This window comes from Hyla sarda, chromosome 8 (genome assembly GCF_029499605.1).
Source record: "Hyla sarda isolate aHylSar1 chromosome 8, aHylSar1.hap1, whole genome shotgun sequence".
Taxonomy (NCBI): Eukaryota; Metazoa; Chordata; class Amphibia; order Anura; family Hylidae; genus Hyla; species Hyla sarda.
The window spans coordinates 206,005,257-206,023,256 of record NC_079196.1 but is presented as its reverse complement, the minus strand read 5'-3'; the positions used below and the strand labels follow the sequence as shown (position 1 = coordinate 206,023,256).

At 46.3% G+C, this 18,000-nt stretch overlaps 1 protein-coding gene across 1 annotated transcript in view; it reads right to left on the bottom strand.

The window, feature by feature from the left end:
• The window catches only part of CORO7 (coronin 7), a 206,359-nt gene that overhangs the window by 165,998 nt on the left and 22,361 nt on the right, over window positions 1-18,000 (bottom strand). Inside the window, exons 2-5 of the mRNA XM_056534991.1 lie at window positions 16,844-17,286; window positions 2,728-2,824; window positions 1,933-2,007; window positions 419-489 (exon numbers count right to left, since the gene is read on the bottom strand). Coding sequence (XP_056390966.1) covers window positions 419-489; window positions 1,933-2,007; window positions 2,728-2,824; window positions 16,844-16,903 — 303 coding nt within the window. The 5' untranslated portion in view covers window positions 16,904-17,286. The remainder of the gene's footprint in view (window positions 1-418; window positions 490-1,932; window positions 2,008-2,727; window positions 2,825-16,843; window positions 17,287-18,000) is intronic.

The window sequence follows — 18,000 nt, the reverse complement described above, 5'->3', positions numbered from 1 at the left end:
CATGCACACAGATAGTAAGAGCAATTGGCTGGCAGCCATTACAGAGAGCTGCACTGACTGCTGGGAGCTGTAGTCTGGGCTGTAAGCAAGGAAAAATAATATTTAGGAGACAACAGGGGCCACAGGAGCTGGCAAAATCACATGGATAACTACAGGGGACACAGAACACTTATTATGGTGGCTTTGGGGAGGTTCCCTGGAGCAACCCCTTTAAGGGGATAAATAAGAGTCTGCATCTGAATTTTGTTTAGCTTTTTTATTAACACTATTAATGCTAAAATATCAAGACGGCCTCTAAATGAAATCCCAGAAGGCAAAATCAAAAAGGAAATAGACAGTGAGGGTTCTACATCAGCACATATGGAATTATAATACACCATAAGTATAGGTATCCTATAACCACCATGTAACCACTTACAGACTGGTCAGCAGATCCAGTGGCCAGGAGATTGTCATCAAATGGGGAAAATGCAAAATCTGTCACCACATCTGAGGGAGAGAGAGAGAAACAGTGAGATGTAGAGAATGACAAAATTAGGTATTTAATGTAAATGGATGAATTAAAAATAACACAAACACACAAACAACCAGAGGCCTAATACATTTGAGACGTGTCTACAAACAATTAGATAGCTACCCCAAACCGAAAAATTTTACTGTGGTGGCCCAGAACAAGCTGTTCCAGTTGCTACCCATTGAAGTAGTCAGGTGACTGAGGTGTCATAGGTTTGCTGGATGCAAAATATGTTTCTCTAGTACTGTATGGTCATGCTAAGTGTATTTTCTGCATTTCTATATGTATTTACTGTATTGCATACAACTTAAAGGGGTACTCCACTGGAAAACATTTTTTTTTAAATCAACTGGTGCAAAAAAGTTAAACAGATTTGTTAATTACTTCTATTACAAAATCTTAATCCCTCCTGTACTTATCAGTTGCTGTATACTACAGAGGATTTCCTTTCTGTATGACCACAGTGCTCTCTGCTGACACCTCTGTCCATTTTAGGAACTGCCAAGAGTAGGAGAAAATCCCCATAGCTAACATATGCTGCTCTGGAAAGTTCCTAAAATGGACAGAGATGTCAGCAGAGAGCACTGTGCTCGTGATGTCAGCAGAGAGCTCTTTGTTCCAAAAATAAAATAATTTCCTCTGTAGTATTCAGCAGCTAATAAGTACTGGAAGGATTAAGATTTTCTAATAGAAGTAATTTACAAATCTGTTTAACTTTCTGGCACCAGTTGATTTAAAAAAAAAAAAATAATTTCCACCGGATTACCCCTTTAAAGTATGGCATCCAGGCATACATTTTAGATTGTTGGGCAAACATTAAAGGAAAACTGTCACATATTTTCTCCCGCACCATCCACCGGTATTGGTGGATAGTGCGGGAGACACTGATTAAAACGAGCCCTACCTTGGTCTGATCCGTGCCGCCGTTCGCCCACAATTGTAGTTTTAATCTCTGTGTATATCCGGCTGTAACTGGCAAAGGCGGGGCTTCTGCGGGCTAACTGACACTGACGTCAGCACCGCTCATGAATATTCATCCCTCCCTCTGGTTAGGAGCGGCGAAGAGAGGGAGAACAGGAGGGATGAATATTCATGAGCGGCGCTGACATCAGTGTCCGTTAGCCCACAGAAGCCCCGCCTTTGGCAGTTACAGCCGGATATACACAGAGATTAAAACTACAATTGCGGGCGAACGGCGGCGCGGATCAGACCAAGGTAGGGCTCGTTTTAATCAGCGTCTCCCGCACTATCCAACAATACCGGTGGATAGTGTGGGAGAAAATATGTGACAGTTTTCCTTTAATTTGGTCAACCTCTGTGAAGAGACCATACATTGTGTGGTTTGGCAGTGGCCCCTTTACTGCTTTGGGATATAGGATTTCCCTAATAAAATCCATTTACTCCTATTTACTACACACCTGAATGGCAATGCAATCGGGAGAACGTCCTCTCTTCTCCTTGTCCCACTTCAAGAGAGGTGACCGTCAACACCCCTGAAAATAAATTACATATAGGATTAGGATAATTGGGTGCAAAAAGAATGAGGGAAAAATATCTGGATGTGAAATATAAGATAGCTGTCAGCCAATTGGGATAACAGTTATCTCTAACAATATCCCATAAAAGTGCACGCTCAGCGCAGCTGTAACTTTTTTGCGGCAGGCAGAGCAGCGCCTCCCCCAAACAAGAAGGCGCTCTAGGCAGCCGCCTATTTTGCCTATAGGCAGAGCCGGCCCTGGTCATCAAGGGAGAGTCAGGAAGCCTTCATACACATTAGATCAGCGTTTCCTAACCAGGGAGCCTGCAGCTGTTCGAAAAACTACAACTCCCAGCATGCCCGGACAGCCAAAGGCTATCCGGGCATGCTGGGAGTTGTAGTTTTTTTTAAGAGCTGGAGGCACATTGGTTGGAAAACACTGCAACAGTGGGACCTCTGAAGTCACTGACGGACACCTTTGTGGAAGCTGACAGATCCTGTTATAAGTAACTCCTGTTGGTCGCCACCAATGTCCGCCATACAACAGATCACGCACTGCACTGTGGTTTCTATTTATGATAGCAAGCATGAAGTACATGTGAACAGAGCCCAAAATAGCTCTTCTTGTACATACAACCCCCCCCCCCCCCCCCCGACATGGAGACTTTTTAATGGATTATAGAGGTGTAATGGTTACCATAACAAACAATACTGCATTATTTAATTCAGAAATTACCTGGGCTGTCTGTATTATACACAATACGGCTACATCCACATTCAATGTTGTCCCCGTTGGAAGAAGTAGCTACGCCTCCGATATCCGCAATCCAACTCTGAAAGAAAAAAAAAATTACAAGATTAAAACAGATGTTTTATTTAAAAAAAATGCTCACCTTGGCAAAATATGCATGGACTTGAGACAGAGATAGAGGTTAAATGGGCACGGTCAGATATAAAAAAAAATTATAAGTTGTGCATCTTGGCAAAACATTAGTTTTTCTTATATACAGTGGTCCCTCAACATACGATGGTAATTCGTTCCAAACGACCCATCGTTTGTCGAATCCATCGTATGTTGAGGGATACGTGCAATGTAAAGTATAGGAAGCTGTACTCACCTGTCCCCGCCGCTCCGGACCAGGTCGTCACCGCTCCCGATGCTGTCCCGCTGCTCCGGTGTCTTCTTCGCGATCCTCTGGCTTCTGCCGCATCTTCTGCAGGGTCCGGGCCTCGCTTTCTGGTGACGTTATTACGCTGCTGCGCCGGCGCGGCGTGCGTAGTGACGTAATAACGACGCCGGAGAGCGAGGCCCGGACCCTGGAGAAGATGCGCAAGACAACCGGAGGATCGCGAAGGGGACCCGGAGCAGCGGGAATAGGTAAGTGAACCTGCTGGGGCACATTACACTGCTATCCGAGAGCAGCTAAAGCATTTTGCGCTGTCGGATAGCAGTTAATGCGATGGCCCCGACATATAAAAGCATCGTATGTCGATTTGATCATATGTCGGGGCCATCGTAGGTCGGGGGGTTACTATACTTCTTTATAAATTTTCACATTTTAATAAAGAAAATTGCCTTTGAAAATCGCACCACTAGGGGTCCCCATACCTCCTGGGACACTGACGAGTCCCACAGCAGCATGAGGATGTCCAAGGTCATGGACACAAGATGGCTGATTGACAAGGCTGCAGGAGGAACACAGCCTGCAGCAACACTGCTGTAACACAAAGTTTAACCAAACATGTGCCTCCAGCTGTTGTAAAACTGCAACTCCAAGCATGCCTGGACAGTCAAAGGATGTCTGGGCATGCTGGGATTTGTAGTTTTGCAAAATCTGTAGGCACACAGCTGAAGACAACACTGCAGTTAAAAAAAAAAAAAGTTATCCAAACACTTTTCCAAAACTACAGTCCTTGCATTACAGGACTGCCTTAGGATGACACACATGAATGATAGAAAGTTGTAAGTTATACACTCAACGTATTGTCTTTGGTGGTAGTAGAGTACAGGCAATCTCCAATAATCATTGTGTGTGTGTGTGTGTGTGTGTGTGTGTGTGTGTGTGTGTGTGTGGTGTCCCGGTACCGGATTGCATCCGTTACCTTGTTACCTAGCTACCGATGGGGTCCTCATCTATAGTTAGCCCCTTGTCACCCCTTTAGAAGTTAAAATTATTCAAATTCTAAGTGTATATATGTAAATAATGTGTACTTACCTTGTTGTAGCGTCGCAGGACCTGTGGGTCACGTGATGCATTCCAAAACTCTATGATTTTATGGTTCAAGGACCTTTAGAGGAAGTCAGGTGATCGCCCATCATGCATTGTAACGGTGAGTGACAGCTGACTCGGACCAATCCAAAACGGCCCTGCCCATATAAGGGAGCGGCGGCCATTAATCTCTCTCTTCCCTCGTGGGCTGCTGATGAGGACGGATCTGCACAGCTGTTGTCAGCAGTGACTAGGCCCAAGCCTTGCGGCAACGGCCATCTTACAAAACTGAGTTATCTCAATCCCTCTTAAGTCTGCAAGATCACCGGACCTAAACAGACCCCTAAATCCGGACGGATCTCTGCATCACTCCTAATTCTAATAATCGTTTGGATAAGCTAATGGTCCGCGGCATCTGTCAATCACTGTCGTACTACACAGAGACTGTATTACTAAGACTGTTGCTGTTAATTGGATGTACCGCAAGTACCTCAGTAAAGTTTATACAAGTTTAAGTTCATCCCTATTGTGGACCTTCATGTATTTAAGCACGCACCTATCGTTTCTGGGAAGGGTGGCGATAGGCCGAAGATTTACCTCAGCGTGTTAACCCCCACCCTGGTGTCACGAGTGACAGGGGTTAAATTAACCCCTCATATACCGAAGCAACATCCCAACTACACCCCCAAGGCCCTACCACATGTGTGTGTGTGTGTGTGTGTACAGCATAAATCCAGAGAAGAAAGGGTTACAAAGCAGGGCTGCCAGGCTCCGAAGAGCATTGAGTCAGCAGAGTGAGGGAGGGGGAGGAGTCATCACAGTGCAGGCAAGAGAAGGACACCCCCCCCCCTCCCTTTAAGACAATTGAAAAGACATTGAGCAGCTGTAATATGCTATTTTTTAGTGAAATATGGGTGATAGAGACATAAAAATTACATGTGCATGATCAGGATGAGGTACTGACTAACATATAACAGTTTTTTTTGTGGGATCTGACAGGTACACTTTAAGCTAATGCCAAACTCCTCTGTCAGCGACTTATCTCAAAAGGAGAAGACATAACGTGTCCGATCCATCTCTCCCACCAATATCTGCCATCATGGGAGAATTTCGAGGTCTCAAACTCCTCAACACTTTACTAAGACAAGTTAAATATGGCTGCCAATAATGTCAGGTTGGCTGCTGGTTTGGATGGTTTTTGGCACTTTTATTATTATCCACTGATAAACACTGTATTTTGAGAATTATGTATTGGTGTGTTGGTGAAGAAAAAAAATGTGTCCCCATATAGTGATTTTCTCCACAGCTTCCAGACCTAGTAATGGAGTGGTTATACATGGACTTCTTAATGAGAAGGTTAAAAATATTTTAATTTGGATTTGTAGGTCTTGGCATTCTGCACACTCCAGCGGCTGTCAGCAGCCTCCCCGCCATACAAAACTTTCCATGGATAAAACAAAACGCATTCACATATGTTTTCTGTTGACACAGTAAGGGTGCTGACCAACTGAGTGAACTGAAACACATAACATGTATATATAATCTGAAATATTTCCAGCAAACTTGGTTTACATGTTTCCTAGGCTTCTTTCAGACTGCCGTTGCGCCCCGTCAACAGCATGTCCCGATTGTCAATGGGGTACGTCGGGCGTCGTTGTGTTTCAGTGGGAGAAAAAGACGGCGCAAACAGTAATTTTTTCCCCGCTATTTTCCCTGGGGGCCCAGACACCCGTCACACTGCCGTGTAACAACGGTAGTGTGAATGGGGCCTGACATGTAAAATAAATAAATATATATATATATATATATATATATAATAAAGTAAAGTTTAGGGATGTCTCGATACCAACAATCCAATGAGACTTCCAGTTAATCTCCTAAACACGTTACTCTCGGGCTGCGGAGATTGTCCGGGAGTTTTAAACATCCTGCGGCCGGATCAACTTCATGATACAGTATGATTTAACTGTCTGAGCTCTGCTATTTTATTATCTGGCTGCAGAGATTGTCAGTATTGAGACATCCTGCCTGGGACTTCAGGTATATCTTCTATATGTCAACTAAAAATATAGTAGAATTTAGGGATGTCCCAATACTGACAAACCAATGGGACTTCCGGTAAATCTACTAAACGCATTTCTCTCGGTCTGTGGAGATTGCCTGGGAGTTTCAAACATCCTGCTGTTGGAGCTGCGTCATGGTAAAGTATGCTTTAACTGTCTGGCAGGCAGGAGATCAGAATAGTTAGTAGGTGGGCAGGGAGAGGGGACAGGGCAGGGGGGGGGGCAAGATTTATTATGAACGAAGAGGCAAGAGTGGGGGCGGGGGGAAGACATCAGTGCAGGGCAGGGAGAGGGCATGGGAGCACTGCTGCAGTGAGGGGTGCAGGGAGGACAAGCAGCTTATTACTGGGGCTTAAAGGGGTTATCCAGGAATAGAAAAACAGAGCTACTTTCTTTCAAAAAACTCTTCCCGTCTGTCTCTAGGTTGGGTGTGGTTCTGCAGCTCAGTTCCGTTGAAGTGAATGGAGCCAAGTTGTAATACCACACTCAACCTAGAGACAGACGGAGAGTGTTTTTTGAAAGAAAGTAGCTGTGTTTTTCTGTTCCTGGAAAACCCCTTTAAAGGGGTACTCCGGTGAAAACCTTTTTTCTTTTAGATCAACTGGTGGCAGAAAGTTAAACATATTTGTAAATTACTTCTATTAAAAAATCTTAATCCTCCCAGTACTTATTAGCTGCTGAATGCTACAGAGGAAATTCCTTTCTTTTTGGACCACTGATGACATCACGAACACAGTGCTCTCTACTGACATCTCTGTCCATTTTAGAAACCGTGCATAGCAGATGTATGCTAAGGGCAGCATGATGGCTCAGTGGTTAGCACTGCTGCCTTGCAGTGCTGGGGACTTGGGTTCAAATCCCACTAAGGACAACAATAAATAAAGCATTATTATTATTATTATAATAACGTCAGCAGAGAGAACTGTGCTCGTGATGTCATCAGAGAGCATTCCAAAAAGAAAAGAATTTCCTCTGTAGTATTCAGCAGCTAATAAGTACAGGAAGGATCAACATTTTTTAATAGAAGTAATTTACAAATATGTTTAACTTTCTGCCACCAGTTGATTTAAAAGAAAAAAAAGGTTTTCACCGGAGTACCCCTTTAAGGATATTGTGTGCCACCAAGCTGTCCTAGTCTCCCGAAGAGCTCCAATATGGCTGCCTTACCAAACAGATATTCCCTTTAGAAGACTGGGAAAGCTAGATGGCAAGTAGAGGTAGAAAGACCGAGCAACCGCATTAACCAGCAATCCCCAACCTGTGGCACCCTTAAAGGATGCAAAACTAACAACTTCCTGCATGCTCTGACTGGTAAAGGCTGTCAGGGCATGCTGGGAGTTGTAGTTTTCAACATCTTGGGAGCCTGTAAAATGGCACAAAGTCTCTACAGCTTTGTATGACGGAGCTGTAGGCATACTGTTGTATGGTGCCACCATTTAACACCTTTAGGAGAAATGCTTTTAGAGGATTACAACTGTGGCTCTCCAGCTGCTGCAAAACTACAACTCCCATCATGCCCTGACAGCCGAAGGCTGTCAGGGCATCATGGGAATTGTAGTTTTGCAACATTCGGATGCACATGTCATGAGCCGGAGAACATTGTATTGCAGCATTTGTCTTCTCTAGCTATCTGGGCATTGCCCCTATCATGGGTAACTACTAGAAGGTGATCTGCAATACAGGAAACACAGGAGGAAATGAGATTCTGATGACATGTCGGTACAAACAAGACACCGGAAGTCTCTCGATCTGCAGCTCTGCAGTTTGGGCACTAATACTAAGCTGGGTGAGCGCTGGCGATGACAGACGGTATGCACACATATACTGAGCTCAGTATGGCAGAGTTTCGTGCCAAGCTCCTGTGTGACACATGCAATTCTGCAGGAGGGAGCAACATATTTTTAGAGCTTCATTGTCCTGATTTTCTTTTCCACGATTTCACAGCTTTTTTTTTTTTTTTTTTTTGTGTTGTTTTATAACGGTAGCGAAAAACAGCTGAAAGGCATAAAACAAAGGAAGTGAAGAGTTATTAGGATTATGCAACAGCTTGGCTTGGAGATGCAAAACACAGGGATGCAGATTTCAGCTATATTTATATATATATATATATATATATATTAGATATATATATATATATATATATATATATATATATATATATAAAAGAACGACTCGAGAGAATACACAGCACAGCGTGAAAGAAACATATACAGATGCTTGGCCAGACCATGGCGGTCAGATCCCCACCGGTTAGACATTGATGCCCCCTGATGAGCCTTCCCAGAAGACCCCTGGCATCTTGTATAGGCCGAATAGAAGCAAGTCTGTTTGGTGATGGAGTCGATCTAAAATGATCATGTGACAGGCCACAGATCAGAGCCGGTGCTACCATAAGGCAGCTAAGGCTTAAAAAAATGGAATCCTGAAACACTCACTGGCAGGAGAATTGGACGCTTTACTTCGGGTGGGCATTGGGGGAACCAGAATGGATTAGGCTGTGGGTGTTGTGGACTGGTGGCAGGGCTATACTTTATGGCTGTATTGCCAAAGTGGGTAGGGGAGAGGCAGGTGATTTCGATGGGGTCTGGTGGGGGCACAAAAATGCTTCTTTGCCTGTGTAGTCAAAAATCCTTGCATCAGCCCTGATAAGAGCTTTTCAAAACTTTCATGTTGGTGACACATTCATACATAGTACCGCCAATTGCACGTACCAGGTTGTGAGTCCTACAATGCCCAACATGATTCCAGTATCAGTATTAGAAATGTGGCTGCTATTACCATGCCCCCCAACCAACCCCGTGCCATATTTATCATCCACTGTGCCACATCATTACCCCCCTTGATCCTCCACTGTGCCATTTCAACCCCCCTCTTGACCCCCCAATGTTACATAATTTACCCCTTAATCCCCCCTGTGCTATTTCAATACCCCCCCCCCCTTGATCCATACTTATGCCATTTCAATCCCCTCCGCTTTATCGCCCCCTATGCCACATCATTCCCTATCCCCTCTCCTCCTTTCTCTGATGCCCCTGCTATGCCATTGCATTTCCCACCAGGCTCAGGTGCGGGCTCTGTGTTTCGGCGGGTCTGAGGAGCGCAGTCTTCTGCGCAGCACTGATGACTGACGTCCTCCCACTACACTCCTTGGCACAATGTCAGCCCCACTTTAAAGTGGCTGCGGACCATGCGGCTGATCTTGAACAGGCAGCCGGCGCTGTGGCCACTTTGAATCAATAAGCAGTAGTGGCAGCTGCTGCAACAAGGGAAGGTCCTGTGACACACATGGGGATTGCCACCGACATACTAGTACAGTGTTTCCCAACCAGGGTGCCTCCAGGTTTTGCAAAACTACAACTCCCAGCATGCCCGGACAGCCAAAGGCTGTCCGGGCATGCTGGGAGTTGTAGTTTTGCAGCATCCAGAGGCACCCTGGTTGGGAAACACTGTACTATTGTGTTGAGGAACCCAGTTTGGAAAGTGCTGCCATAGATACGTGTGAGAAGATAACGTTGGTGAAGTCTCTGATCTCTAATCACTACCGATTTCCAGACTGGCAGTGCTCAAAGCCCCATTCACCTCCACTGTTTGACATTGATAGACGTGTCTATTATTAATGCTACTGTGTGACTCACAGAGAGATCAATCCTTTGGCGAGGGCCCAGAGATTTTGGCTGTTACAAATCGGACAGAAAATGAAAAAAATCAACCTTGTTTTTCTTAAAGGGGTATTCCAGGAAAAACTTTTTTTTTTTTTTATATCAACTGGCTCCAGAAAGTTAAACAGATTTGTAAATTACTTCTATTAAAAAATCTTAATCCTTTCAATAATTATCAGCTGCTGAAGTTGAGTTGTTCTTTTCCGTCTGGCAACAGTGCTCTCTGTTGACATCTCTGCTTGTCTCAGGAACTGTTCAGAGTAGAAGAGGTTCGCTATGGAGATTTGCTTTTAAACTGGGCGGTTCCCGAGACACGTGTCATCAGAGAGCACTTAGACAGAAAAGAACAACTCAACTTCAGCAGCTCATAAGTACTGAAAGGATTAAGATTTTTTAATAGAAGTAATTTACAAATCTGTTTAACTTTCTGGAGCCAGTTGAAAAAGTTTTTTCCTGGATAACCCCTTTAAACCATTAGGTCAGGTTTACACAGGGGTTAAAGGGAACAATGTTCCTGCTGTGAAAAAAGTGCAGGACTTAAGTCCTGGGTTTACAGTAGCAGAAATCTCTGCACAGTGTCAATGAGGCGATTGCTCTATACTGTTGGCTGTCCGGGCATGCTGGGAGTTGTAGTTTTGCAACATCTGGGAGGACCACAGTTTGGAGACCACTGCATCTATACAGTCTTGTCATTATGGAAATTAGTGGTGGTCAGAGATCACAGACGTTACGGATGTCATCATCTCACATTTTTCTATTGGATAGCTAAAAAATATCGCCTTTTTATTCATTAGCCAAGTGACAAAGAGGCGGAGCCATGCTGTTCAAGTGCCACAGCCTGCCTTTTCATTCTTCTTTACCCCCAAGCCCCTCTATGACTGACATGCAGAGCCTTGTACAGATATACAGTAGAAGAAAAAACGTATCCCCTACCTGGACGAAACACGACCCCCTATCTGGAGGAAACACACTGTGTCACCGCCTCTCCCACAGGAATGAATGGAGGGAGCGTGTTTCAACCAGATTCCATGTTGGGTATGACATGCGCATTAGAGGAACAGAGTGGGGACCAAGCCGGGGACGAGTAGGGAGATCACGAGGGGTCACAGCGCTCGGACCACCCGCCATCATACATTTATCCTGCGGATGGGGATACTTATTTTCCCACTGCATATCTCCTTTAAGGAGAGGTTTGCAGGTAAGGGTAAGCGAGGAAGCCTGCCAGGGCACTGGAGCAGCTCGGCCCCGCCTCCTTGACACTTGGCTGAGAAATTTAAAGTTGATTTTTTTAAGTTTGGAAACCACTATCAGCTCCAGAAAATGGCACAGTTTAATACCCTAAGGGAGCATTCCCATTACAGAATGTACACCCGGAAAAATTCCATGCACACATTCCGTTTGGTCATGCGCCATCACAGAACGGAATCACCGAAAAAATTGACATGATCATTATTTTGAAAAAATTTGGAATTTGAAATTCAGCAGTGTGCACATTGCTGCAGAATCCCATTGAAAACAATGGAAGGCTGCTGCACTGGAATTTTTGATGGGATGGGACCCCAGCGCTCTCAGTGAGGAGCGTGTGTCATCTACCTGTAGGCGGCACACGCTCCATTTATTTCTATGGGAGCGCCGATGATGCCCGAAATCTTTACTCGGGTCTTTTCGGCACCCCCATAGAAATGAATGAGTGCTGCAGCCAGCATGCACCCCATAGGTCAACAGTGTCAGCAGATAGCACTGTGGTCAAACAGAAAGAAAACAAAAAAAATAAATAAATAAACCTTCCTGTGTAGTGTACAGCAGTTGATAAGTACTGGAAGGATTAAGATTTTTATACAGAAGTAATTTACAAATCTGTTTTTATACAGAAGTAATTTACAAATCTTTCTGGCACCAGTTCAGGGGCGGACATATCGCCTGTGCAGCCGGTTCAGCTGCACAGGGGCCCAGCGTGGGAGGGGGCCCACCCTCACATGCTGGGCCGGTCCTACCATCGGACCCAGTGCACAGGGCCGCCATCAGGGGGTAAACCCATACACTTGTATGGGGCCCGGAGCTTCAGGGAGGCCCGGACGTCCCTGTACTTTTTTTTTTCCGGCTAGTCAGTGAGTGACTGCGACTGTCACTCACTGACTCCTGGCTGGGTACCCGTCAGAACTATGACCGGGCCTCATAGTCTGGGGGGCCCGCAGGACTATGAGGCCCGCTCTTTCTAGGGCGCGGGCCCCTTAAGAAGTACGGCAGGGCCGGACAGGCCAGGGGCTGATGGGAGTCGACGTGCCCCGCGCAGGCACGCACGTCTACTCCAGTCACCTGACCTGTCCCGGCGCGATCTCCAGTCCAGCAGCCTCCCGACGGATCCCCCCCATGCAGTGACACTCTGACAGGAGCAGCAGCTGCACCGAACCCCGGCAGGGTGAGTGAACGGGGTGTGTGTGTGGGGGGAGGGGGGGGGGGGTTGGATGGGGGCTATGTTGTTTGCAGACTACAATGGTGATGAGAGGTGCAGGGGAACTGGTGCTTGGGGTGATATAGGGGTGATGAGAGGGGGGGTTATGGGGGTAATGAGAGGTGCAGGGGGTGTTATGGGGGGATGAGAGGTGCAGGGGGGTGTTATGGGGGGATGAAAGGTGCATGGGGAGGTTATGGGGGTGATGAGAGGTGCAGGGGGTTATGGGGGTAATGAGAGGTGCAGGGGGGTGTTATGGAGGTAATGAGAGGTGCAGGGGGGTGTTATGGGGGGGATGAGAGGTGCATGGGGAGGTTATGGGGGTGATGAGAGATGCAGGAGGGGGTTATGGGGGTGATGAGAGATGCAGGGGGTGTTATGGGAGTGATGAGAGATGCAGGGGGTGTTATGGGGGTGATGAGAGGGGGGGTGTTATGGGGTGATGAGAGGTGCAGGAGGGTGTTATGGGGGTGAAGAGAGGTGCAGGGGGGTGTTATGGGGGTGGTGAGAGATGCAGGGGGCATTATAATAGTGATGAGGAGAGGTGCGGGAGTTATAGTAGTGATGAGGAGAGGTGCGGGGGTTATAGTAGTGATGAGGAGAGGTGCGGGGGTTATAGTAGTGATGAGGAGAGGTGTGTGGGGGGGTTATAGTAGTGATGAGGAGAGGTATGTGGGGGGGTTATAGTAGCGATGAGGAGAGGTGCGGGGGGGGGGGTTATAGTAGTGATGAGGAGAGGTGCGGGGGGGGTTATAGTAGTGATGAGGAGAGGTGCGGGGGGGTTATAGTAGTGATGAGGAGAGGTGCAGGGGTTATAGTAGTGATGAGGAGAGGTGCGGGGGGGTTATAGTAGTGATGAGGAGAGGTGCAGGTGTTATAGTAGTGATGAGGAGAGGTGCGGGGGGGGTTATAGTAGTGATGAGGAGAGGTGCAGGGGTTATAGTAGTGATGAGGAGAGGTGCGGGTGGGTTATAGTAGTGATGAGGAGAGGTGCGGGGGGTTATAGTAGTGATGAGGAGAGGTGTGGGGAGTTATAGTAGTTATGAGGAGAGGTGCGGGGGGTTATAGTAGTGATGAGGAGAGGTGCAGGGGTTATAGTAGTGATGAGGAGAGGTGCGGGGGGGTTATAGTAGTGATGAGGAGAGGTGTGGGGGGTTATAGTAGTGATGAGGAGAGGTGCGGGGGTTTATAGTAGTGATGAGGAGAGGTGCAGGGGGGTTATAGCAGTGATGAGGAGAGGTGCAGGGGTTATAGTAGTGATGAGGAGAGGTGTGGGGGGGTTAGAGTAGTGATGAGGAGAGGTGTGGGGGGGTTATAGTAGTGATGAGGAGAGGTGCGGGGGTGGTTATAGTAGTGTTGAGGAGAGCTTTGGCAGGGGTTATGGGGGTGATGAGGAATGATGAGGACACAGAGGATAAGAGGTATTATATTTAGTGGGTATAGTGTGTGGCAGGATTATATTTAGTGGGTACAGTGTATAGCAGTATTATATTCAGGGTACAGTGTGTGGCAGGATTATATTTAGTGGATACAGTGTATAGCAGTATTATACTCAGGTTACAGTGTATAGCATTATTATATTCAGGGTACGGTGTGTGGCAGGATTATATTTAGTGGGCACAGTGTGTAGCAGTATTATATTCAGGGTACAGTGTATAGTATTATTATATTCAGTGTACAGTGTATAGCAGTATTATATTCAGGGTACAGTGTGTGGCAGTATTATATTTAGTGGGTACAATGTGTGGCAGTATTATATTCGGAGTACAGTGTGTGGCAGTATTATATTCAGGTTACAGTGTGTAGCAGGATTATATTTAGTGGATACAGTGTATAGCAGTATTATATTTAGTGGGTACAGTGTACAGCAGTATTGTATTCAGGTTACAGTGTCTGGCAATATTATATTTAGGGTACAGTGTGGGGCAGTATTTTATTTAGGGTATAGTGTGTGACAGTATTTTATTTAGGGTACTGTGTGGGACAGTATTATATTTAGTGGGTACAGTGAATAGCAGTATTATATTTAGTGGGTACAGTATATGGCAGTATGCTATTCATGGTACAGTGTGTGGCAGTATTATATTCAGGGTACAGTGTGTGGCAGGATTATATTCAGGGTACAGTGTGTGGCAGTATTATATTTAGTGGGTACAGTGTATAGCAGTATTATATTCAGGGTACAGTGTGGGGCAGCATTTTATTTAGGTTACACTTTCTGGCATGGTTATAATGATTACTGTCTTCATGCAGAGGATGAGGATCTGCTGACAGTGAGGAGCCAATGATGTCTGCATGTCAGACTTTGCAGAGAAGCTGGGGGAAGACCTGGTCTCTGGACGAGATGAAGAAGAAAAGAAGACGTCACTCAGGTCACTGACATCATTGTGTGTTCTTATGACTGTCCCATCAGAGCTGTAGTCACTTGTAAGTTCTGCAGTGATGATGGGTAAAACTGTGTCCAATCTGTGTCTCTTCAGCTGTTACAAAACTACAACTCCCATTGCCTGATGCTCTCCAGACATGATGGGAGTTTTAGCTTTCCAACAGCTGGAGAACCACTTCAACCGAGGTGATCGGTGGGGGTCTCAGGCCTTGAGTTGTGTAAGGGGCCCCGAAATTTCTGATGGCAGCCCTGCCAGTGCACATATGACAGGGAAACCAGTCTTGCCCAGTCACTAAACTGCTACTTACATCTGCCCATGGGGACTTCCTGGCTGAGGTGCGTGCAGTGAGTGACGTCATCGCAAGCACCTGGACGCTGACTTCCAGCGCAGAGCGTGCGATGATGTCACTTATAGCGCGCACCTCTGCCAGGAAGTCCCGATGGGCAAATGTAAGTAGTGCAGGCCAGGTAAGAGTGTGTGGGTGAGTGAGAGTGTGTGTGTGTTTGTTTGTTGGGGTTAAGCTACGCTACCTTATGTGGGGAATCTATGCTACCTAATGTGGGGAATCTATGCTACCTAATGTGGGGAATATATGCTATGCTACCTAATGTGGGGAATCTATGCTACCTAATGTGGGGAATATATGCTATGCTACCTAATGTGGGGAATCTTTGCTACACTACCTAATGTGGGGAATATATGCTACGCTACCTAATGTGGGGAAATTATGCTACGTTACCTAATGTGGGGAAACTATGCAATGCTACCCAATGTGGGGAATATATGCTACATAATGTGGGGGAACTGCTGCCTATCTAATGCAGATTAATGTGAGTTGCAGTGCAATTTTATGGCATATTACTTTTTTTTGGGGGGGGGGGGGGGGGGGGCCAGGCACATTCTTTGCACAGGGGCCCTCTGTTGTCTGTGTCCGCCCCTGCACCAGTTGATTTAAAAAAAAAAAAAAAAAATTCACCGGAGTACCCCTTTAAAGCAATGTGTATAGACAATGCTCATAGCTACACGACAACATGGGTCCTACAACAGCAAACTGCATCTAAATTGCATGGTTGACAGCCAAAGGCATGCTGGGAATTGTAGTTTTGCTACAGCTAGAGTCGCCCTAGTTAAGAAACACTGTCCTGTATGAACAAGCACATTCCCAGCTGTGGTCCCTGAAAATCAACACTTAGGGACAGAATTGTATGACCATAAAACAGTGTTTCTGAACCAGGGTGCCCCCAGCTGTTGCAAAACTACAACTCCCAGCATGCCCGGACAGCCCATGGGTGAAAACAGACGCTCAGGGACTGAATTCTTATTACCATACACCAGTGTTTTCCAACCACGGGGCCTCCAGCTGTTTCAAATCTACAACTCCTGGCCGCCAGGGCATGTTGGGAGTTGTAGTTTGGCAACAGCTAGAGGCACCCCTGTTGGGAAACACTGTCACCAACTCATGAATCTCTAAAGGACAGACGTGATTTACGTCAGGACTCCACAGGATGATAGCTCCAGGCCATACGTGTTACAGTGGGTAACACCCCACAACAGTGAACCATGCACATGGAACTTGCTCCCTATATGGCCATATAATTGACCTCACCCCACGTACACCCGCCTACTCCACGTGATGCCACACTTTAACCCTATACACGTCCTGCTCATTCATTGCAATAACTACAGCATGCTTATCCACTATACCAGTGTTCCTTAACCCAGCGTTTCCCAACCACTGCGCCTCCAGCGGTTGCAAAACTACAACTCCCAGCATGCCTAGACAGCCAAGCCTTAACCCGTGGCTCTCTGGCGTTGGCAAAACTACAACTCCCATCATGCCCTGAAAGCCTTCAGTTATAGTTCTGGAGACGCAGGTTGGGAGGGGGTAACCCTGGGTTTATACAGATAAACTTTCCTCCCTGTGCATTAACCCTTTAGCTATCAGTCCGTTCATTCATACCGGTTCTCTGCGTGTTTCCCTACTGTTGTGAAACTGCAACTCCTAGCAAGCCTGGAGAGCGTCATTGCATGCTGAGAGTTGTAGTTGTAGGAAGCCACAGGTTGTCATTTTCCCGTCTCACCTCCTTCTTTGGAATCTTAGGGATGCAGTTCTTGTACTTGGATGTCTTGAAGCGGTTCATGACGGTGCAGAAGGGAAGCCTGTCTCTCCAGTGACTGTCACAGTCTGAGCTGGGATGTCTCTCTCCGGCTGTCTTGTTGCTTTTCAATCAGATGAGCTCTCTCTCTCTCTGTCTCTTCCTTTCACACTCTCTTCTCTCCCTTGAGTCCCTCCCAGCCCCTGAGACAGCTTCTAGCAATGTGATCTGCGGTTGATTGCTTCTGTCTGCTCCTGTCCTACAGCTCATCTGTCATCTTCTGAGTAGGTCTGCTACCATACACATGCTGGAGGACGCTTGCGTCAGCTTCGTTTTTTTCAATTTTCGTTCTTACAAGCTGAAGGACATCTTGTTCCACGTCTCATGGCGTGATTTTCTCAGAATTCAAGCCGATCATCTTTCTTTCTCTATGGAAATTAAACAGATATTCCAGGATTAGAAAAACATGGCTACTTTCTTCCAAAAACAGCATCCATCCACTTGTTGCGACTTTAATATGGGACAGAATTTCCACGTGGAAATCCATTACAAAATACTGCAATGTATCTGACTTTAGGGTACGTTCACATGGGGGGGGGGGGGGGTTTACAGTGAATTTCCCGATGTGGGTTTGAGCCGTGGAGGATTTTCTGCAGTGGAAAATCCGCACCAGACCCCATTAGCAAGATCTATGTAGGCATTCCTATATGTACCTGAAGTGTTCATAGCCTGTATCAGTGTTTCCCAGCCAGGGTGCCTCCAGCTGTTGCAAAACTACAACTCCCAGCATGCCCGGACAGCCAAAGGCTGTCCGGGCATGCTGGGAGTTGCAGTTTTGCAACAGCTGGAGGCACCCTGGCTGGGAAACACTGACCTATATGGACAAGCACATATAGACCTATATGGACATAGGTCTGTCATCCGGCTGCGTTTTCCTCTGGCATTGTAGAAAAAGCATTAAAGGGTAACTGATTGAATTGGACAGCTCACAATTAGAGATGAGCGAACTTACAGTAAATTCGATTCGTCACGAACTTCTCGGCTCGGCAGTTGATGACTTTTCCTGCATAAATTAGTTCAGCTTTAAAGTGCTCCCGTGGGCTGGAAAAGGTGGATACAGTCATAGGAGACTCTTTCCTAGG